The sequence below is a fragment of the Oryctolagus cuniculus genome, chromosome 5 (genome assembly GCF_051225735.1).
Source record: "Oryctolagus cuniculus isolate XC-2025 breed Fujian yellow rabbit chromosome 5, ASM5122573v1, whole genome shotgun sequence".
NCBI lineage: Eukaryota > Metazoa > Chordata > Mammalia > Lagomorpha > Leporidae > Oryctolagus > Oryctolagus cuniculus.
Window position 1 is genome coordinate 16,479,729 of NC_142871.1, and position 23,091 is coordinate 16,502,819.

Sequence of the window (23,091 nt, forward strand, 5' to 3'; positions counted from 1 at the left end):
GGCCGCAGCGCGCTGGCCACAGCGGCCATTGTGGGGTGAACCAACGGAAAAGGAAGACTTTTCTCTCTGTCTCTCTCTCTCTCACTGTCCACTCTGCCTGTCAATAAATAAATAAATAGTGAAAAACAGGGGCCGGCGCTGTGGCACAGCAGGTTAAAGCCCTGGCCTGAAGTGCCAGCATCCCATATGAGCGCCAGTTCTAGTCCCAGCTGCTCCATTTCCAATCCAGTTCCCTCCTATGGCCTGGGAAAGCAGTAGAAGATGGCCCAAGTGCCTGGGCTCCTGTACCCATGTGGGAGACTTGGAGGAAACTCCTGGCTCCTGCTTTCTAATGTTTGCCAATTCCAAGCTTGGAGTCTATCAGGGGTCCCCTGGGAAGAACAGTTCTATCTCTACTGCCACCTTCCCCTAAATGTAGAGGAGGCTTTCTCTCATGTACTCGCCTCATCATGATGCCACTACCTACACGCTTTTCAGAATGGTACAAATACTGGGTCTTATTCCCAGCACACTTGTGGTCTGGTTGGGTTTTCTATTCCCATCCTCCTTTTTTCTTGGGATTTAGAGAAGCACAAGATATAAACACGCATACTCAGGCCACTGTCTCAAGCCAACCATCAGATCAGGGATTAATACTCCCATTTTCACAAACAGGACATAGAGACCTAGAGGGTTTAAGTAACCTTCCCAAGGTCTAACATTTAGCAAATGGTGGGGCTGGACTTGCACAATCTCTTCTAACTTGTACCTAAGCCTTTCATTCAAGGTGTCGTAAAAGATGCATTCATAAATTCCTTCCACGATTTATAGCCAGAAAAGAAAACTATTTCTCCAAATGAATGTACGTAAGGATTATCCTGAAATCCCATTGTTATTTCTATAAGCTGCCAGACAGCTCAGCATTCAACTTAGTTTGGCAATTTCATGCCATTTTCCTAGCATATCTAACTCTTCTCATCTACTAAATGGCTTCTAATCTCAATCTCTCACTCTCTCGCTCTCCCCTTCTCTCCTCCCTTTCTCTTTATAAATGCTTCCTTCATAAGCCTCTTCAAGTTACTATAATAGAGGTTATTAGTTTTAATTAATATTTGCTAGAAATTCTGAAATAGAAATGAACCTTAAGAGATAAAGACACCAGACCTACAGAGAGTAAGCAGTACGCTCAAGATGACGAAGTCAGCTCATTTCAGAATCCAGAATACCCAGGTCTCTGGAACTCCAGGTGAATATGCTTTTCAGGCCAACAAATATTAACTAAATAAATTAATGAATGAATTATCAGAGTTCTTACTAGATGCCTATCACAAAAGAATCTGTTCCTTTCAGATCCTTCAGCTGCCCTTATCTACTCGACTCCAAACAACACGTGGTAAAATTCAACATAATCTAAAAATTCCTCCGTAACCTCTCCCTGAAAAGCCTCTTACTTCCATGGCTATCCTTCATCCATGCTCTCAAGAATGATCTGTATGCCTGGAAGATCAAATCCCAACTCCTAGAAAGGCCTCCATGATGTGACGCATGCTCACCTCACCAACCTCATTTCCTGCCTCTCTGGTCGCCTCATGGTTCCACCCAGCTACACTCCAGCCACAAAGGCCCTCACTTGTTCCAGGGCACGGTGCTTCATACCTCCCACAGCTCATCTTCCTCCGTGAACTACTCCTTGTGATATTTGCTGGGTTTTGTCCTTGACAGTCATCACTCAAAACATCCTCATTCCTCACTGGCTTACTTCATGCCCTCCTGTGATTTCAACGCCTTCTACTATCTGATGGTTCACAGATACGTATGAATCTATTGCATATCACCTGTATGTCCTGGTGGCACCTCCAAAGGAGCATCACGTCAGCAAAGGTTCCTCTTCCGTAGTCCTCTCTGGTCTGCTAGAGCACCCTAGGTACTATATCTTTCCCTCTGGACCCTAATCTGAAATAATACATTTACTCCAGCCATGCTTACCATCTTTAAAAAAAATGGGGGGTTTACCGGTTAGAATGGCTCACATACAGAAATCTACCAACAACAGATGCTGGAGAGGATGTGGGGAAAAAGGGACACTAACCCACTGTTGGTGGGAATGCAAACTGGTCAAGCCACTATGGAAGTCAGTCTGGAGATTCCTCAGAAACCTGAATATAGCCCTACCGCTGGACCCAGCCATCCCACTCCTTGGAATTTACCCAAAGGAATTTAAATTGGCAAACAAAAAAGCGGTCTGCACCCTAATGTTTATTGCAGCACAATTCACAATAGCCAAGACCTGGAACCAACCTAAATGCCCATCAACGGTAGACTGGATAAAGAAATTATGGGATATGTACTCTTTAGAATACTATACCGCAGTAAGAAACAACGAAATCCAGTCATTTGCAACAAAATGGAGGAATCTAGAACACATCATGCTGAGTGAACTAAGCCAGTCCCAAAGGGACAAATACCATGTTCTCCCTGATCGATGACAACTGACTGAACAACAAAAAGGAAACCTCCTGAAGGGAAATGGACACTATGAGAAACGGTGACTGGATCAGCATAGCCCTGACTGTTAACGAACAACTTAATACATTATCCCTCTTAGTAGTTTTTTTTTTTTTGTCTGTTCTACTTAATATGACTGGTTTAATTCTGTAATTAATACACAGTTATTCTTAAGTGTTGAAATTTAACTGAAATGTGATCCCTGTTAAACATAAGAGTGGGAATAAGAGAGGGAAGAGATGTACAATTTGGGACATGCTCAAGCTGACTTGCCCCAAATGGTAGAGTTAGAAACATACCAGGGGACTCCAATTCAATCCGATCAAGGTGGCATGTATCAATGCCATCTCACTAGTCCAAGTGATCCATTTCAGTTCACAGATGATCATAATGAAAGGACTAAGAGTCAAAGGGAGCACATAAACAAGTCTAGTACCTGCTAATACTAACTGATAGAATAAATAAAGGGGAGAGTGATCCAACATGGGAAGCAAGATACTCAGCAGACTCATAGAATGGCAGATGTCCTAAACAGCAGTCTGGCCTCAGAATCAGCCCTAAAGGCATTCCAATCTGGCTGAAAAGCCCATGAGAGTATTTTAGGCATGGAAAGCCAAGACACCCTGGCCAAAAAAAAAAAAACCTAAATGAAAAATCTCTGTGAGTGAGATCCCAGTGGAAAGAACAGGTCTTCAAAGAAGGAGGTACCTTTCTCTGAAGGGAAGAGAGAACCTCCACTTTGACTATGACCTTGTCTAAACAAGATAAAAGTCGGTGAACTCAAAAGGCTTCCATAGCCTTGGAAACTCATGACTGGTGCATAGGAAGATTACTGATGCCATAAACAGGAGTGTCAATTTGTAAAGTCAACAACAGGACTCACTGTGCACTTACTCCTCATGTAGGATCTCTGTCCTTAATGTGCTGTACATTGAGACTTAATGCTATAACGAGTACTCAAACAGTATATTTCACTTTGTGTTTCTATGGGGGTGCAAACGATTGAAATCTTTACTTAATGTATACTAAACTGATCTTCTGTAAAAAAAAAAAAAAAAAAGAAGAAGAAATTATCAATTCCCAACTTGACTCTCACTGGGATTAAACATGACAATAGGTCTGATCTGATTTCATCATCATTTAAAAAATCATCTATTATTTTTCACTTTATGTTTCTGTGTGGGAGCAAACTGTTGAAATCTTTACTTAATGTATGCTAAACTGATCTTCTGTATATAAAGAGAATCGAAAATGAATCTTGATGTGAATGGAAAGGGAGAGGGAGTGGGAAAGGGGAGGGTTGCGGGTGGGAGGGACGTTATGGGGGGGAAGCCATTGTAATCCATTAGCCGTACTTTGGAAATTTATATTCATTAAATAAAAGTTAAAAAAAATAAAATAAAATAAAATTTAAAAATGGGGGGTTTTATTACCAATTATTATGTATTTAACTAAAACTGTCAGCTCAACTGTTAGCAAGAATCTTCTGTTTTGCACCCCTTTTGTTTCTTGAATCATAAATAATTTTAAAATTTTTATTTCAATCCTACAGAAAAGTTGCAAGAATACCCCAAGGAACTCAAGTATATGCTTCGTTTATATCTGCCAACTGTGATACCATTGCACTACTTTTGATATGTTCTTTTCTGTATGTGTGCATTATGATTGTGATGCTGGATCACAATTTGATCAATTTGCAGACACTTGGTGCTTTATTGCTAAATGCTTCCACAACATCTCCTAAGTGCAAGAATGTCCTTCTCAAACAACAGTCAGATTCAAGAAATTTAATAAAGACACCATGTTATTCAGTAGTTACCCCAATAATGTTCCTCAGCACAAATATAAATGTATTGCACATGTTCACTAACTACCCGCAGTCTGTTTAATCTGGAACAATCTTTCAGCCTTTCTTTGTCTTTCATAACAGCAATAATGAGATAAATGGGTTTGAGGCTCCTTACTTGATGCTCTGAGAATGCAACACCTCTCATACAGAATTGTCAAAAATGCCACAAATTGGCCGGCGCCTCAGCTCACTAGGCTAATCCTCCACCTGCGGTGCCGGCACACCAGGTTCTGGTCCCGGTTGGGGCGCCGGATTCTGTCCTGGTTGCTCCTCTTCCGGTCCAGCTCTCTGCTGTGGCCTGGGAGTACAGTGGAGGATGGCCCAGGTCCTTGGGCCCTGCACCCACATGGGAAACCAGGAGGAAGCACCTGGCTCCTGGCTTCGGATCGGCGCAGTGCACCAGCTGTAGCGGCCATTTGGGGAGTGAACCAACGGAAAAAGGAAGACCTTTCTCTCTGTCTCTCTCTCTCTCTCTCACTGTCTAACTCTGCCTGTCAAAAAAAAAAATGCCACAAATTATTAACCTGAATCTAATCATAATAAACATTGACACAGCCAAATTGAAGAACATTCTACAAACTACACTCTCTTCAAACACATCAACCTCAGTCCCAGCTAGCACCTCCAGCTGCTCTCACTATTCCTAATACTCTCTCCTAGCACATTCCATTCTCGGCACAGACATTGCCTTGGGAAATCAGCCTACCCACCCATCCTATCCAACCTAGACCCCATCCTTCATCCAACTCAATCTCCATCCTGTTAACTTGCTTTTTTTTCTTCTCAAAGTATGTACCACTCTGGAATTACCTTGACAATCTTTCTACCTTTTTAATCTATTTTCCCCACAAGAATATGGCTTTATGACAGTGTGACTTTATTCAAAACAGTGCCTACTTTAAAATAGGCACTCATTTTACAGTTGCTGAAAGAAACAACTTCTGAATTGTCAGTGCCTAACAGAGTGTCTCAGATACAACAAATGTTTAGCAGATGGGTAGGTGTTACAATCTGTGATCCATTAAGCACAAAGTTCGAGGCTCACATTTGCCCCTAAGTTCTCATTTTTCTTACTCTGAATATTCACAAGATTCCTATGTCAAGACTTTCTTTTTGATATTCCATTCTCCATTTCTTCTAACCCAAAGTAGAAGAGATTTGGGGGGATGTGATCATTATAGTTAAGTCCTAAAATAGTTTCACTTTGCAGTGACATTGAGGTTAGGCAATGGTGACCTTAATATGCTAAAAAATACACTTCTGCACAAAGCTAACTGGAAAGAGTAGAGGCAAAATATAAGGGTAAATTCAGTCTCAATAATTCAAAAATACAACTTAGAGATTTATTTTGTATGAGATTGATATGCTTCCACCATGCTAAAAAGTAACTCAGCTATTTATATTTTAAATACTTCATTCAAGTACTATCTAAACATGTAGCTATTAAAGCTATAATCAATAGCCTTGCTGATATCAGTCAGAGAACGTGAGGTGGTCTGGTCTGCTTCAGCAATGACTTTGAACTTCTCTGTTGCTAGATCAAAGCCAGCAAATCACCAGTTTCAAAAGGAAAAAATTGGAAGCAAAACAAAGAAACCTTGGGTAAAAGCACATAGCATAAATAGTTCCTGGTGCAGCAAACACTACTCCTTTTTTCAATTAAAAAATTTTAAGTTTATCCTTGAACATGAAAAATGGCAAGTCCTTATAATTAGTCAACCTAATTGAAGTACAGACCAAGGAGTATTCAGCATTGTTTGAAATATACACATTCTATTTGCCAACATCAAGTGAATGTACAATCTCTTTAAAATCTGAAAAGAAAAGCTTATGCCTTCTCTGCTACCTGTCCTTGGAAGGCTTTATCTCACAAAGCATTCTAAAGCCAGGCAGTCAATGAGCAAACTACCAGGAGGAGCTAAATATTATAGTGAAAATTTTAAAAGTCAGATGTGTAAATGAGTTAACTAGTCACCATTTATCTTTTGAAATTTTCTATTCTTAAATAATTTTAGAATCATAGAAAATGTTTATGAAACAGAACAGAGATTCTGTATTCCTTTTACCCAACTTCTGCTAACATGAACCATTTAGATTACCAGGAAATTAACATTGTGGCAATATATTAACAAAACTATAGACCTTTTATCAATTTCATCAAGCTGAGACTTACTTAAAGAGCTTCAGAGAAAAATTTCAAATTTATGCTAATTCTAGAAGTGAAGTGTTTATTACAGTCAAAACCAAAGGAAAACGCAAGATAAGATAGTTCCAGGCCTCCCACGTGGGTGCAGGGCCCAAGCACTTGAGCCATCTTCTACTGCTTTCCCAAGCTATAACAGAGAGCTGGAGTGGAAGTGGAGCAACCAGGACTCTAACCGGTGCCCATATGGGATGCCGGCACTGCAGGTGGTGGTTTCACCCGCTACACCACAGCACCAGACCCATACAGTGGGACTTGTCCAATGTTCTCCTGTGATTTAATAATTATTTATTTATAACAGTAGAAAGCCCCCCTTTTATTAAAACAAGAAGAAAACATATAATTACTCATCTAATTTAGTTTCCACCAATCAATGGTACTTTCTAAGCTTTTATCATCTCACAGTATGAACACACTTATGCCCCTGGACAAATGGGGGAAAAATTACAGTGGATTCCTATTACACATGGTAGACTTTGATTGTATTCCCCCACTCTCAGCTTTGGCCCTGGGCCAGCCCCAGCTGTCACAGGCATTTTGGGAGTAAACCAACAGATGGGAGCTTGCTATCTATCTATATATGCCTCTCAATTAAATATTTTTAAAAGGATACATACAATACGATTCCACTTAACAGAAAATCAGAGAGACAGAAAGTAGATTGGTGGCTACCAGGGTGGTGTGGAGGAGGAATGCCAAGTTACTGTTTAATGAGTACAGGGTTTCAGTTTTGCAAGATGAGCAAGGATCTGGAGCTGCATGGTGCCAATGGAGATGCAACAATGTGAATGCACTTAATGCCACCCAACAGCAGGATGGTCATTTTTGTGCATATTTTATACAATTTTTTAAAGTGGAAATGGCAGAAGGAAAAAGGAAAGCAAGTTTGACTTCCTTTATAATTGTACATGATCAGCTGACTGTTGCTGTTAACATTTGCTTCTAACAACCCAGTCATTCCTGTTAAGCTCTGTTCTACAGAGAGGAAACAGATTTGCTCAGTATTCTATCCACTGTATATTCTGGGCCATAACTTAAATTCAGGTCCTCTAGGTATGTGACAACACTGCTGTAGCTTTTGGCTGACTGGTGATACTACTTTATAATTCAGTCCTATTTCTCAGTGAGCAACTGTATTTCAAATACGTGGCAAAGTTATACCATCCTGCTGAAAAGTTAGGTTTGTAAATTTCCCCAGCACAGGACTCTGTCCTCCTTTGACCTGTTCACTTCAACGCTCATAGCATTGCTCTCAGTATTTGTCCTGCTTTCTCACCTAGTGAAACTCTGCTGATGATTCCATTGTCAGTAAATCTAACTTGAGAAAAATTCAGCACTAAATTTAGTGCCTGAGAACCAATGAAACAGTCATCTTTTTTTGGATCTGTTTCCCTTGACTGTTTCTATTTCTATTGATCCTTCCTTGAGAGCAAGGACTGTGTCAAATTCATTTTGTATCCCCCGTCCCTCCCATAGCTCCTCAATAAACTGCTGGTTGAGATGGTGGCTGAGGCATTGACTGAGGTATTGGTTGATGGTGGCAGGAGGTGATAATGGTGTTGACATTAAGGAAATTCCAAAAGTTAAAAGAACAATCATACCCAATTTTATTAAGTACTTATTCTGTCAGATATCCTCTTAGGGACCTTCCATAAATTAACTGTAAAATCCCAAAACCACACTATGTGATGAGTATTGCACCCCATGTTTCAGATGAACAAAGAAAGTTCTATGACCTTAAGTAACTTTTTTGCCCAAGGTGTCACAGATAAATATATATCATCAGGGACGTTTGAACATGTCTTGATTCCAAAGGTAAACCTCAGTTACTAAAATATTGTATTTCTTCAGAAAGTAGCATACGATTCTTGCTTTGTATATATTTTTTACTTTTTAAATCTTTATTTATTTTCAGTGTTGTGGCACAGTGGGTTCAGTCACCACCTGCAATGTCAGCATCCCATGTGAGTGCCAGTTCGAGTCCCAGTTGCTCTTCTACCATTAGCTCCCTGCAAATGCACCTTGGAAAGCAGTGGGAGATGGCCCAAGTGTTTGGGCCCCTGCCACTCATGTGGGAAGCCTGGATGGAGTTCCAAGTTCCTGGCTTCACCCTGGCCCAGCCCTGGCCATCTAGGGAGTATACCAGCAGATGGAAGATCTCTCTCTCTCTCACACACACACACACACACACACCCATAATTTGGCGTTTCAAATAAATAAATAAATATTTTTTAAAATCTTTATGTTCATTTTATTTGAAAGGCAGAGAGACAGAGAGATCTTTCATCTGTAAGTTAACCACCCAAATCCCACAACAACGAGGGCTGGGCCAGGCCAAAGCCACGAGCCCAGAACACAATCCAAGTCTCCCACATGGGTGGCAGGGACTCAAGTACTTGAGCCATCATCTGCTGCCTTCACAGGTTGCACACTAGCAGGAAGCTGGATTGGAAGGCAGGAAGCAGAACTCAAACTCTGCATGGGATGCAGGCACTCAAAGTGGCGTCTAACTGCTGTGTCAAACATCCTCCCTGCCTCGTACTTTAATCTGTTTCCAATGCAGCGTGCTGGTAAAAGTATAAAGCTTTCGAAGGAAAGATGTTTAATTCTCTGCTTCATCAGTTGCTGAATAAGCCTTTTCCTCATCTACATGATGAGAAGTATCTGCTTTGCCTACCAAAGATTATTTCAGACAAAGTATTTTGTAAAGTGAAATTTTAATTGTAATAAATGATGGCCTTTCTGCTTCTACTTTTGATCTTAATAAAATTTAGCTTTCAAACCAATTCACGTCTTGGGTTGATGGAAATTTTCCTTTTTGTGGGTAGAGACTTATCCTAAAAGTCTTTATCTGAATTGATAAGATTATTCAATTAATATGATCATTTATTCATTCTTAAAAGAGAAAAGGTAACTTTACAGAGAAAAAAATCTGATACCACCAGTTGGAGACATCACCAACAATGGAACAAGATGACATCATGCATCTGGTGAGGAGATGAACTGAGACACAACAGCTCATAAACAGTATTCCTACCCAAAATCTAGCCATGATGAAAAATCAGATTTTTAAAAAAGCTGAAGAGTTTCAGATTTAAACAGAAACAATAACTAAATATAATGTGTGATTCTGGAATGAAAAAAAATTGTAGCCGGCACCACGGCTCACTAGGCTAATCCTCTGACTTGCAGCGCCGGTACACTGGGTTCTAGTCCCGGTCGGGGCGCCGGATTCTGTCCCGGTTACCCCTCTTCCAGGCCAGCTCTCTGCTGTGGCCCGGGGGGTGCAGTGGAGGATGGCCTGAGTACTTGGGCCCTGCACCCCATGGGAGACCAGGAAAAGCACCTGGCTCCTGCCATCGGATCAGCGCGGTGCGCCGGCCGCAGCGCACCGGCCGCGGCGGCCATTGGAGGGTGAACCAACGGCAAAGGAAGACCTTTCTCTCTGTCTCTCTCACTGTCCACTCTGCCTGTCAAAAAAAGAAAAAAGAAAAGGAAAAAATTGTAATAATTGGGATAACGAGCAAAATTTTAGTAGACAGTGTGCATATGGTTGTAGTAATGCTAAATAGCCTGATTTGATCATTATATCGTGGTTAGAGAATGCCCTAACTGCTAGGCAATATGGAGCACCTGGGGATAAAAGATATGTAAATTACAAATGGGCTGTCATGATTCACAGAGGATACCATGTTGGAACAAAATGTAACAATGTCAAATACAAAAGTGCCATATGGGAGAAAAATTAGTTTTTCCTGTGTATCTCCAGACCAGTTATCCACAGATTTGCCAGGAATCAGAGAAACCTCAATAGGAGTTGGATATAAGGTAACAACCAAAAACTGCTGACTAGAAGAATTCCAACGGCATGAAGAATCCAACCCACGTCTGCATCTGACATCGCACCAGGGATGTATACAGGCAGTGTGGCCACACTGAGGACACCTCTTGGGCCAGCATTTCAAGGAACACAAAGTCGTCCTCTCTGGGAATCGCTCCTAACAACACAGGGTACCTCAGGGAGCTGATGGCAGCCCCTGAGCGGATGCCAAATAGACTGAGACGGTCAGGACTTCAGAATGTGTGTGCTGTGTGTGCGTGTGACTGTGTGTATGCATGTATGTGTGTGTCTCTGTATGTGTGTATGCCTGTTATTTGACCGTGTCTGTGCATGTGTGTCTATGTGCATGCCCATGTGCGTATGCATTTATGAGTCTGCGCGTGGTTGTGTGAACGAATCTGTGCATCTGTGTTTGCATGTGTGTGCATGCATGTTGTGTTACTGTGTACATGTCTCTGCGCCCATTTGTGCAACTCTGTGTGCACTGTATGCATGCTTGCTGTGTGACTGAGGCATGTGTCTGTGCATGTGTGTCGTGTGAATGCATACATGTGTGTGTCCCCAAGGCTTAAGGAACACCTGGGAGTCAACGACTACGTGGTCCAGAGACACCGGAATCATCAGTGGTTCTGGACACCCAGGTGAGCGACACAGGGCAGCGGCCGCCCCGAGGCCAGCACTCACCCCCCACACACACACCTCAGTCTGTGAGGAAGTTGGTTGCCCGGATCACCACAGACAGCCCAAGGGCCAACAGGTAGGGAGGCAGCTTCTGCCGGAGTGGGTGGGGAGAAGCCGCTGACCCGCTGGACGCCTGAGGGAGGCGCTTGCCAGGGGGACCCGCGCTCCCTGGGGTCCGCGGCGAGCTCGCGGTGCAGCCCTACGCTGGGACATCGCCGTTTGGAGGGAAAGGCGCCGAGCGCTCCGCGGGATGCCTGTGCCGGGCTCTGGCGCCGCGGACACGGAGGCCTCGGGCACGCGGGCCGGCCCACCCCGCGCGCGGCCGCGGCTGGCAGCGCACGTACCTCAGGTGCGGGCGGCGCGGCGGCGCTGGTCCCGTCCGGGCGCCTGGAGGCGGAGGCGGAGGCGCCGCCGCGGCTCATGTCTGCTGGCGCCGCGGGCACGTTCGGACCCGGAGCCGGCCCGGAGCGAAGCGATGCGGCGGAGGCGGCGACGGGAGGCGGCCCGGGGAATCTCCTCGGCAACCCGTAAACACTGCGGGGCGGCGGCGGCGGCGGGGCCGCCCCGCGTGCGCCTTGGAGACGGCCCCGGGCGCACGCAGTCCGCGAGCCGTCGGGCGCGCTGAGGAAGAAGCCGCGGCGAGTGGTCGCAAAGGTGAACCGAGCATTTGTTGAGCGCCCACTGTATGTAAAGCAAACTGCGTTCTCTGGTGGCCCTGCAGACCCGGAGGTTGCACAGGCCCGGCCTCTGCACTTGGCTTACGGCTCAGCGGTGCCAGTCTTGAAAGTCTTAGCAGTTTCCGATCAGGGGGCCTTGCGGCTTTTATTTTATGGGGAGCTCTGCCAGCTGTGTGATTCTTCACCCTTCTCAGCAGCCCGGCCAGGAAATCTAGGTAGCGGTGATGCAATAAATTGTCAAAGGGGACGCAGCTGGTAGAGTGACCCTGCGACCCCAGACCGCAAAACTAAAGCACACGGTGCGTGAGCAGCAGTTCAAGGGAGACCCTGAAAATGGATCCCACATTCACGTGGCGTTAAGACCCGCGGTGGGCCCAGGTGCTGCTGATGACTCCGGTGCCAGCAGCGGCTGGGTTCCAGCCAATCATCCTGCAGGCATCCCTGACTGCCCCTGAGGACTCCTGGGCCTTGACGATGGCTTCTGGCCTTATCCCAGCCAGAATCACCTAAAGAAAGAGAGAGAGAGAAGAGAAAGAGAGGAGAGAGAGAAGGGGGGGGAGGGAGGGAGAGGGAGGGAGAGAAAGAAAAGAGAGAAAGGGAGAGGGGGAGGGAGAGAAAGAAAAGAGAGAAAGAAAGGAGAGAGAGAGAAAGAGGGGGGAGGGGGGAGGGAGGGAGAGGGGGGAGAGGGGAAAAGAAAGAGAGGGGGAGGGGGAGAGAGAGAAAGAAAAAAAAGAGAGGAGAGAGAAAGAGGGAGAGGGAGGGAGAGGGAAAGAGGGAGGGAGAGAGGGAAAGAGAGGGGAGAGAAGGAAAGAGAGGGGAGAGAGGGAGAGAGAAAGAAAGAAGGGAGGGAGGGAAGGCAGGGGAGGGGAGGGGAGGAAAGGAACGGTGAGCCAACAACTGATGAAAAGTGGAGGCGCCTGGTAGAGAACCAACCGGGAGAGTCCCTCCTCTACCTCTCCATCCGTTAGTTTTGTTAGGCCCAGTTCAGTGGTCCCTAAAGACCACCAAGGAGCCGATACCGCTGTAAAGCACACGAGAGTTTTATTGTAGGTCCGGGCCTGGTCTCTCAATCAACACCGACCCTTCAGTTAACAGGGTTTTTATAGGCTTTTCAGAGACATTCTATACATCATGGTACCATTTAGTAAATCACCTCATCCCACGGGAAATTCAAAGGACATCTCTTAGAATTGCTGAGTGCAGCAGACTCATAGAATGGCAGATGTCCTAAATAGCACTCTGGCCTCAGAATCAGCCCTAAAGGCATTCGGATCTGGCTGAAAAGCCCATGAGAGTATTTCAGGCATGGAAAGCCAAGACACTCTGGCAAAAGATCTCTGTGAGTGAGATCCCAGTGGAAAGAACAGGTCTTCAAAGAAGGAGGTACCTTTCTCTGAAGGGAGGAGAGAACCTCCACTTTGACTATGACCTTGTCTAAACAAGATAAGAGTCGGAGAACTCAGAGGGCTTCCATAGCCTTGGAAACTCATGACTGGAGCATAGGGAGATTACTGATGCCATAGACAGGAGTGTCAATTGGTAAAGTCAACAACAGGAGTCACTGTGCACTTACTCCTCATGTAGGATCTCTGTCCTTAATGTGCTGTGCATTGAGATTTAATGCTATAACGAGTACTCAAACAATATATTTCACTTTGTGTTTCTATGGGGGTACAAACTGTTGAAATCTTTACTTAATGCATACTAAACTGATCCTCTGTAAAAAAAAAAAAAAAAAGAAATTATCAACTCCCAACTTGACTCTCACTGGGATTAAACATGACAATAGGTCTGATCTGATTTCATCATCATTAAAAAAAAATCATCTATTATTTTTCACTTTATGTTTCTGTGTGGGAGCAAACTGTTGAAATCCTTACTTAATGTATACTAAGCTGATCTTCTGTATATTAAGATAATCGAAAATGTATCTTGATGTGAATGGAAGGGGAGAGGGAGTGGGAAAGGGGAGGGTTGTGGGTGGGAGGGACGGTATGGGGGGGAAGCCATTGTAATCCATAAATCATACTTTGGAAATTTATATTCATTAAATAAAAGTTAAAAAAAAAAGAATTGCTGAGTGCATCCAGTGGCGGGAACGGACCTACTAAAGGTGGTTGGATGGCTTTGGGGTTGATGCCTTTTCAATTGATTGGCCGAAGCATAGAGTCCGAGCTGCTGGGATGTACATGCAGGGTCTCAGGTAGCTATCAATCACCTCATCTGCCCTGAGAAGACACCAGGAACTCTAGGTATTTCTCTGTTATCTGTTAATCGGCTGTTGCTAGGAGAGTTTATCGCAAGGGGAGTTCATTTATTTACTTTTAGGAGCTTCTGGCTTAAGGTTCAGGGCCTGGTCAGGCCCAAGTTACAAGATGGAGGCCTAATTAAAAAATAGTTACACCTTGATCCAGGCTCAGGGCTCACAGTTTCAGAATCCCTTTTCGTAAAATCTGATTCTGGCCACTTGGGTCAACCTGTGTCTCTCCTCCACGAGAACAGAAGATATGCATCTTCACCGTCTTTAAAAATTGCTGTTAGGCCAGCGCCGTGGCTCAGTAGGCTAATCCTCCGCCTTACGGCGCCAGTACACGGGGTTCTAGTCCAGGTCAGGGCGCCGGATTCTGTCCCGGTTGCCCCTCTTCCAGGCCAGCTCTCTGCTGTGGCCCGGGAGTGCAGTGGAGGATGGCCCAAGTGCTTGGGCCCTGCACCCCATGGGAGACCAGGAGAAGTACCTGGCTCCTGCCATCGGATCAGCGCGGTGCGCCGGCCGCAGCGCGCTGGCCGCAGCGCGCTGGCCACGGCGGCCATTGGAGGGTGAACCAACGGCAAAAAGGAAGACCTTCCTCTCTGTCTCTCTATCTCTCACTGTCCACTCTGCCTGTTAAAAAAAAAAAATTGCTGTTAATGGGACCAGTGCTGTGGCATAGCGGGTTAATGCCCTGGCCTGAAATGCTGGCATCCCATATGGGTGCTGGTTCAAGACCCGGCTGCTCCACTTCCAATCCAGCTCTCTGCTATGGCCTGGGAAAGCAGTAGAAGATGGCCCAAGTCCTTGGACCCTGCACCCATGTGGGAAACCTGGAAGAAGCTCCTGGCTCCTGGCTTCGGAATGGCACAGTGCCGACAATTGTGGCCAACTGGGGAGTGAACCAGCAGATGGAAAACCTCTCGCTCTCGCTCTCCCTCTCACTCTCCCTCACCCTGCCTCTCCTCTCTGTGTAACTCTTTCAAATAAATAAATAAAATCTTTAAAAAAAAAAAATTGGACTGGCGCCGTGGCTTACTTGGTTAATCCTCCGCCTGCTGCACCGGCATCCCATATGGGCGCTGGTTCTAATCCCAGTTGCTCCTCTTCCAGTCCAGCTCTCTGCTGTGGCCCAGGAAAGTAGTGGAGGATGGCTCGAGTGCTTGGCCCCTGCACCCACATGGAAGACCAGGAGGAAGCACCTGGCTCCTGGCTTCAGATCAGCACAGTGCTGGCCTTAGTGGCCATTTTGGGGGGTGAACCAACAGAAGGAAGACCTTTGTCTCTGTCTCTCTCTCTCACTGTCTAACTCTGACTGTCAAATAAAAAAAACTGCTATTAAACAGATGGTTTGCTCTGTGAAAGCCAGGCACTTTGGTTGTGAATTGGGCAGAAATGATACTTGCCCTGGCTCCTGCGCAGATGCCTTGGAACTCTCTGGAAAATGAAGATGTGAACCAAGTGACTCTTGAGGACGGCATCTGTTGAGTGGGAGGTCTCTGCGAGCTGGGCCCTGGAGAAGACAACCATCTGCATCAGCTGGGTCTGTGGTGGCAGAACATTGCAGGCTGGGATCGAGGGCACTCTAGCTGTAAGGACAATTCAAGCAAAAGGGAGAGATAAAAAGGCAAGAAGTGGGGAGGGCATTTGGCCTTGTGGCTTAGACACAGCTTGAGACACCCACATCCCGTATCAGAGTGCCTGGATTCGAGTCCTGGCTCAGCTCCCATTTCTGCTTCCTGCTAATGCAGACTCTGGGAGGCGGTCGTGATGGCTCAGGTGGTTGGATCCCTGCCGCCCACCTGGGAAACCTGCATTGGATGCATGGCTCCTGACTTCAGCTGCCAGGCCATTGCAGGCATTTGGTGAGCGCACCAGCAGATGAGAGACCTCTCTGCATCTCAGATTTTAAAAACTTAAAAGAATACACAAGGCATGCTTCAGTCCAGACTGGTAAAACTCTGTGTGGGCAGTGCATTATGACCCAACATCCCCCAGCAGAGACTTCTGTTCTCCCTCAGGATGGCAGCAGACAGGAAGCTACCATGGTGTGACCTTGTGTCCTTCACATAATGGCCTCTTGATAGATGAAGGGTACTCCTAGTCGGATGATAGGCTGAGTGTGGACCAAGTGGTAACACAAACTCAAGCTGGAAAGTTTGGAGCGAGCAATGCTGCGAATGCCATCCCCAGAGGAGAGACCCGATCAGCTGCAACGCAGGAGGTGAAGGAGGGGCTGTTGCAGGCCAGGTGAGAGCTGGGACTAGAGAAATGGAAATGGTGAGGAGGAGGAGGAAGAGGAGGAGGAAGAAGATGATTTTGGGAGAATGACTGGAGTGTGAGCTTTCCTGGCAGGCTGGAATGTGAGGTGGTCTGGCCAGGCAGCAGGGAGACAAAGCTAAGAGAGGAGAAAGTTCAGCTGGGGACAAATCGTCTGAGGTGCTGATAGGAGAAGACACACAGAGCTTGCAGGCAGTCCCAGACACGTCCAGCTCAAACCAGAATATGCAGCTCATTCAGCCGTCATGTTAGAGCTTACCCTGAAATACAGGAAGGAGCCTGGCTTGCTGAGATATGCTAAATCCACAGGGCATCTGAGACAAGGTACAAGCGTCTGGAAAGTAGTCCTGGAGGAAACACGAGCTGTCTTTCTTCTAACATGGGGGCTCCCGTTTTGGAGGATTCTCTTTGGTGTCCTAATTCTATTTCTCTGGCTTCCTCCTTTTGTTGATTTGCATGTTTCTTTATGCATGTATGTTTCTCAGGAAAATCGGTCGTATGATAACTTGTAGAGCTTTTGGTTTGCATTTAAAAGCTTGTCACTGAAACCACTCCTGTCACATTTTAGTTGTTGGTTTAGAAGAGCATGCTTGATTTACATATTTCCCTAAACAACTTGCTGTCACCTGGATGTTGCTGGGAAGGAGGTTAGTGTTCCTACACAAGTGGCTGAAGCAAGCCCCCTTGCCTCTTCTGCCATGTGAGGGGGCAGCGGGATGTGCCATCCATCCGTTGGAACAGGTGGGGCTCTCAGCCAACTCCGGCTCTGCTGGCGCCTTGACCTTGGAATTCCAGGCCCCAGAACTATGAGAAATAGATTTCTGTTTTCATAAATCACCCGGCCTAATGTGTTTTGTTAGAGCGTTCTGAATGAAGACATAACCGAACAAAAATGTTGCCAAGGCTGCCAGCCACTGTTTTACTCATCAGATGGAAGATGACCTGGTGAAATACAAACCAATGACATCTGCTGCTGCTGTCCTAAGTGATAGCTTTTAAAGGGCTTTGAATCCATTCCCAGGCCTTTCCTAGAGTGTTTCAGTTTTGTTTTTTGTTTGTTTGTTTATTTATTTTTGCTGATCCCTGTTTGATCTCTAATGAATGAGCCCTTCTTCAGCAATAGTTGTAAGTTTTTATTAGTTTGTCCATCATTTATTCTATCGTGATCTACAGCTGTTTTTTTTTTTTTTTAAGATTGATTGATTTGTTTATTTGAAAGGCAGAGTTACAGGGGCTGGTCCTGTGGCACAGCAGGTTAACGCCCTGGCCTGAAGCAGCAGCATCCCATATGGGCAGCAGTTCAAGTCCCAGCTGCTCCATTTCCCATCCAGCTCTCTGCTATGGCCTGGGATAGCAGTGGAGGATGGCCCAAGTCCTTGGGTCCCTGCACCCACGTGGGAGACCCGGAAGAAGCTCCTGGCTCCTGGCTTTGGATTGGAGCGCAGCTCCGACAGTTGTGGCCAATTGGGGAGTGAACCGTCGGATGGAAGACCGACCTCTCTCTCTCTCTGTCTCTGCCTCTCCTCTCTCTGTGTAACTCTGACTTTCAAGTAAAATAAATAAATCTTTTAAAAAATTGCCCAACATTTGAAAAATAAATAAAGATTAAAAAGAAAGGCAGAGTTACAGAGAGGCAGAGAAAGAGGGAGAGAGGTCTTCCATCCCTGGTTCACTCCCCCAGATGTCCGCAATGCCTGAAGCTGCGCCAATCTGAAGCCAGGAGCTTCTTCCAGGTCTCCCACACAGATACAGGGGCCCAAGGACAGGGCCATCCTCCACCAGTTTCCCAGGCCATAGCAGAGAGCTGGATTGGAAGTGGAGCAGTCAGGATTCGAACTAGCGCCCACATGGGATGCCGGCACTGCAGGCAGGGGCTTTACCTGCTAAGCCACAGAGCTGGCCCCTACAGCTGGTTTTAAACAATTTATCAGTGTCACTTCCAAAGGTCTTCAGAAGTTTTCATTTTATGTATTGTTAATGTCCATTTTCTTTCTTTCACTCATATATATGGCCATATATAATTTACAGCCTAAAATAGATATGATCTTAAAACTGTAGGCCAAGGTTATGGGACCCCTGAGAGCTCACTTAATGGAAAATAATCCACTCAAAGACCTGTTGCATTGTGGAGATAGATTATAATTTTTCTCTAAAGAAGCAAAATCTTTCTTATCAGAAAAGTAAGATACATTGAAAGATATTTTAGCTTGGTAAATACAAAGTTTGGAAAACATCTATGATACGGGTATATTTTCCAGATTTTATTTGGCCATAAATTCAATACATTTAAGCCATTTTAATTGATATTTCCTCAGCTCTTCAAAGTATTTGTCACATACACTACCATCACTCATGGCCTTACTGAAATATTGCAAAATTGCAAGTTCTAAATAGTTTAATATTTTAGGAAAAACTTGGAGGGGTAAATTGGGCAGGAAGTGTTCATATTTTTCCATTCTAAGGAGAGAGAGACTTCCTGGCAAACTGGAGGAAGAATGGCCTCCCCAGGAGTCTAGGAACAAGTGTCAGCCAGTCAGGAGAGAGCTGGGGAGTGTGGTGAAGCAGGAGCCCCAGAGCCTTCTCTGACTTAGCCGTCCTCTGAGTCCCCTCACAGCTAATTATTCCTGTACCCCTTTCCCCTTGGGGTTCCCCTGGAGAGCTACAGCTGGGGATTCTTAGGAAGGCGTTTACTGACGAGTGCTCTCAGGACACAGAGGGAAGCAGGACAGAGCCTGCCAGCGAGCCAGTGGCCAAACCCCAAACCCGGAAGCCAGCTGCCCACACTGAGGCAGGGGCAGGCTCCTCATTCCCTGCCCCCAGCCGGTGCGTCTGGGCCTCACTGGCAAGAGAGCAGTTCCCTGGAGAAAGGGGCAGCCTTTGCAGTGAACATAGCAGCCTGCGAAGGATACAGGTGTCAGAAAGCCATCGTCACCTTCAATGACACGGTTCAACCTGGGGTAACTCTTCAGTCTGCTTCTCCTTTCTCTGTTCTTGGTGTTGCTGAGAATAGCTTTCTGGGATTTCTTTCTTAAATCTATGCTTTTCCTCCACCCTGCTTCTAACCCATTTTCAAACTAATACAAACATTATTTTCCTAAATCTGAATCTCATTAGATTATCCCACATTCTAAAAATGTCAAGGAAAGTATGGCGTTTATAGGGACAAAGGGAGAGTCTTTTTTTTTCTTTCTTTCTTTCTTTCTTTCTTTCTTTCTTTCTTTTTTTTTTTTTTTTTTTGACAGGCAGAGTTAGTGAGAAAGAGAGACATCTTCCTTCCATTGGTTCACCCCCCCAAAATGGCCACTATAGCCAGCGCGCTGCACCGATCCAAAGCCAGGAGCCAGGTGCTTCCTCCTGGTCTCCCATGTGGGTGCAGAGCTCAAGCACTTGGGCCATCCTCCACTGCCTTCCCGCACCACAGCAGAGAGCTGTACTGGAAAAGGAGCACCCGGGATACAACTGGTGCCCCAACCGGGACTAGAATCTGGGGTGCCGGCGCTGCAGGCGGAGGATTAGCCTAGTGAGCTGTGGCAGCGGCCTCAACTCTGCCTTTTAAATAAATAAAATAAATCCTAAACCACTGCTTGCAATGCTAGCATCGTCCCATATGAGCATAAATTCAAGTCCTGGCTGCTCCACTTCTGATCCAGCTCCCTGATACTGTGCCCAAGAAAGCAATGGAGGATGGCCCAAGTACTTGGGTTCCTGCCACCCATGTGGGAGACCAAGATGGAGTTCCCAGCTCCTGCCTTTGGCCTGGCCAAGCCCTGACCTTCATGGCCATTTTGGGAGTACATCAACAGACGGAAGATCTGTTTCCCTCTCACTGTCACTCTTGCCTTTCAAATAAAAAAGATCTTTAAAAATAAAAAAAAAAGACATTGCCTTGTAAGTCCAATATCTGGACTTCTACAAGGATGGTTTAAAAAAAGAGCAAGATTGTTTTCTCTAGGCACATTTCTTTGGTGGCGGCACACAAGCCTGATTTAATAAACTCACTGTTAGTCGATGGGACAAATGAGCCACTCAAAAAGTTACTTTGGCTGCAGCTTCTATCATTTTTTAGTTTTTAGGGAAATTCTTCCATGATAAGATTCCATTTAACTTATCAAATTTTTCTAACTGTAACTTACTTTCCTGCGAGTTGGAAATGTCAAGAGTGCTTAGTCTGTGTATATCAATGTGTATTGTTTTCTTTTAACAATCTGTAGGTTATTGTGTAATAAACATAATACTTTTACATCTAACTCTGAAAAATGTGTTCTTTACTGTGTCTTAAAAGCAAAACATCCCAAATCCATTTTCTTCTTATTATTTTGATATGAAAGGTCAGCACATAGTTGTCACATAAGGTCAATGCACATGGCTCTCCACACACACTGGGGAGTTTTAGCTTCATCCCTGCAACTCGGAGCTCATGGATCAGCAGGACACAATGATAGTTGCACCATGTGTTGTCTATTTTATAATCTTCAAATCTGCTGTTGTAGAATGAAAGCAATCACAGGCAAATATAAATCAATGTGGCTATTTTCCTGTAAAACTTTACTTATGGACCCTGAAATTTGAGAGCCTCAAAATTTCCTATGTGAAAAATATTATTATTCTTTTAATTCCAATCAATTAAAAATACAAAAATTCCTCCTTAACGCAAGGACCATTTAAAAACAGGGAGCATGTTGGATTAGACCTGTAGCCCATAGTGTACATTTTCTATTTGAATCAATTCCAGGTAAATTATTTAGTAAATCATTGAACAAGCAATATTCAGACACACCAAAACCCCTATCAGAGATAGAGAAATGACTAGAGTTGGGGAAACACTATACAGGGAAACAAGTGGAACTTCCTGGTCATATTGAGTGAGACCTTAAGATTTATGGTCATGATGTTCAAAGGAAATCAGTCAACTGCATTGGATGATTTTCTCCACTATGTCTCAGTTGTTTGAGAAAGTGGAACAGAGTTACCCTCAACCAGGTCAAGGTCATGCCAAGCAAGTGAGATAAAGGAACTAGATAATTGTATTTGCAAGGGAATGTTTATAATGATAGAGCACAGAATTTAAGCTGGAGAATAAAGAAAATGAAGATAGGGGCTGGTGCTGTGGCACAGTGGGTTAACACTCTGGCCTGAAGCACCAGCCTCCCATATAGGTACCAGTTCAAGACCCGGCTGCTCCACTTCTGATCCAGCTCTCTGCTATGGCCTGGGAAAGCAGTACAAGATGGCCTAAGTCTTTGGGAAACAGAGGAAACTCCTGGCTTTGGATCGGCGCAGCTCCAGCCATTGCAGTCAATTGGGGAGTTAGCCATCAGAAAGAAGACCTCTCTCTCTCTCTTTGCCTCTCCTCTCTGTGTAACTCTGACTTTCGAATAAATATTAAAGAAAAAAATAAGAAATGAAGATAGTAGGAAAATGAAGGAATTTGGAAGATTGAAAAAAAGGATCCATGAATGAGAGATCTTGTTGAATCGAAACACTGTTGAAATGGGTCTATTATAGTGAGTGATCTGAGAGGACAGTAGGAGATGGTCTGAGTGAGATGCTTGAAACCAGAGATGGTACAATTCCTGGTCTAGGCTATAATCATGGGAACGGGGAGGGCTCAGTGAAATACAAAACACAAATCATTAATTCAAAGGCAACTAATCAAAAACCAAGTGGCCAAGATATTGGATGAGTCACACATTTGGATGCTGATATCACCAAAGATGATGACAGAGGAAGACAGCCACGCACAAAAGAATAAATTCTTAAATCATTTACTTTTGGAAAACAAGAATTTCAGAAAGGGATTGAAAACCACATAATGACACCTCGTCTCCAAGTACTTAGAAATCCATTGTCCTCATATGGTTAAAGTACAGCAGAGATTTGCCAAACACTGTGTAAGGATGCTATCTCCCAAGCCAAGACAAAACTTTCATTTATTTGAATATATTGACATCTACCAATAAAGAATATGGTAATCCCAAGAGAGGGTATTCCACAATGGGAGCTGGGGGTAGGGGACCTCAAACGCTACTGTCTTGTCCATTTGATAGCTTTCTGTCTCATGTAAGTTCATAAATAAGCTTTCAGATTTCAAGATTCCACCTCCCTCGCCTGCAAACTTGTGGCCACAGAGCCCTTTAAAGACCTCATCTTCCTTCAAGGTCTGTGTCCATTCTCAGGATGTGCCGAGTGGTCAAGAGAGCAGCAGGTTAACCCTGCAGCAGAGACCACCTAGGTGTGGGTTAGTCATTGCCAGCAATGAAAAATGAAGGCAGTGCTTAGGATTCTATCTGTGTAGTTCTTGGAAGACCAATGTTTAAAATTCCTCAAAACAAGATAACTTATCAAACATTTTGTTAAAATCAACTTTCAAAAGCAAATGTGATTTCTAAATTAAGAAAACAATGCAGCTTCTTCTGGAGCTTTAAAATGCCCTTATTATTTTGGAAAATCTTGAGGCTTTGGATAGAGAGAGTGTGGGATCTTCCTGACCCCTTTTTAGACATGTCTTGAATTTCTTTAAAAATTGTGCCAACTTTCTTTCAAAAGGCAACAAATAAATCCCTGCTTTTAGAAGTTGAGAGCTAAGACTGTCCCTCATCTGCGCTTAGCGCTCTGGCCTCACTGCGTTGCCTCGAACTTCCTGCTGAGGTTTCCACCGAAGCCTTCAAGAGCATTGTGGTGGCTCTTCTGATTCAGACCAGCCTCGATTTTACTGACAATTGAAGTGTAGCATATACACTCTATTTAGTGGTTCTCAGGTACCCCTCCTAGAAACAGCCTCATAATAAATCAGTCTGATTTTTAGAAAGAGATTTTATCTTCTACTGA

At 44.8% G+C, this 23,091-nt stretch overlaps 1 protein-coding gene across 1 annotated transcript in view; it reads right to left on the reverse strand.

Moving 5' to 3' along the window:
• CCDC170 (coiled-coil domain containing 170) overlaps positions 1–12,268 on the reverse strand; it is a 157,039-nt gene extending 144,771 nt beyond the window's left edge. Inside the window, exon 1 of the mRNA XM_070073404.2 lies at positions 11,403–12,268. Coding sequence (XP_069929505.2) covers positions 11,403–11,480 — 78 coding nt within the window. The 5' untranslated portion in view covers positions 11,481–12,268. The remainder of the gene's footprint in view (positions 1–11,402) is intronic.
• Positions 12,269–23,091: the final 10,823 nt, after the last annotated feature.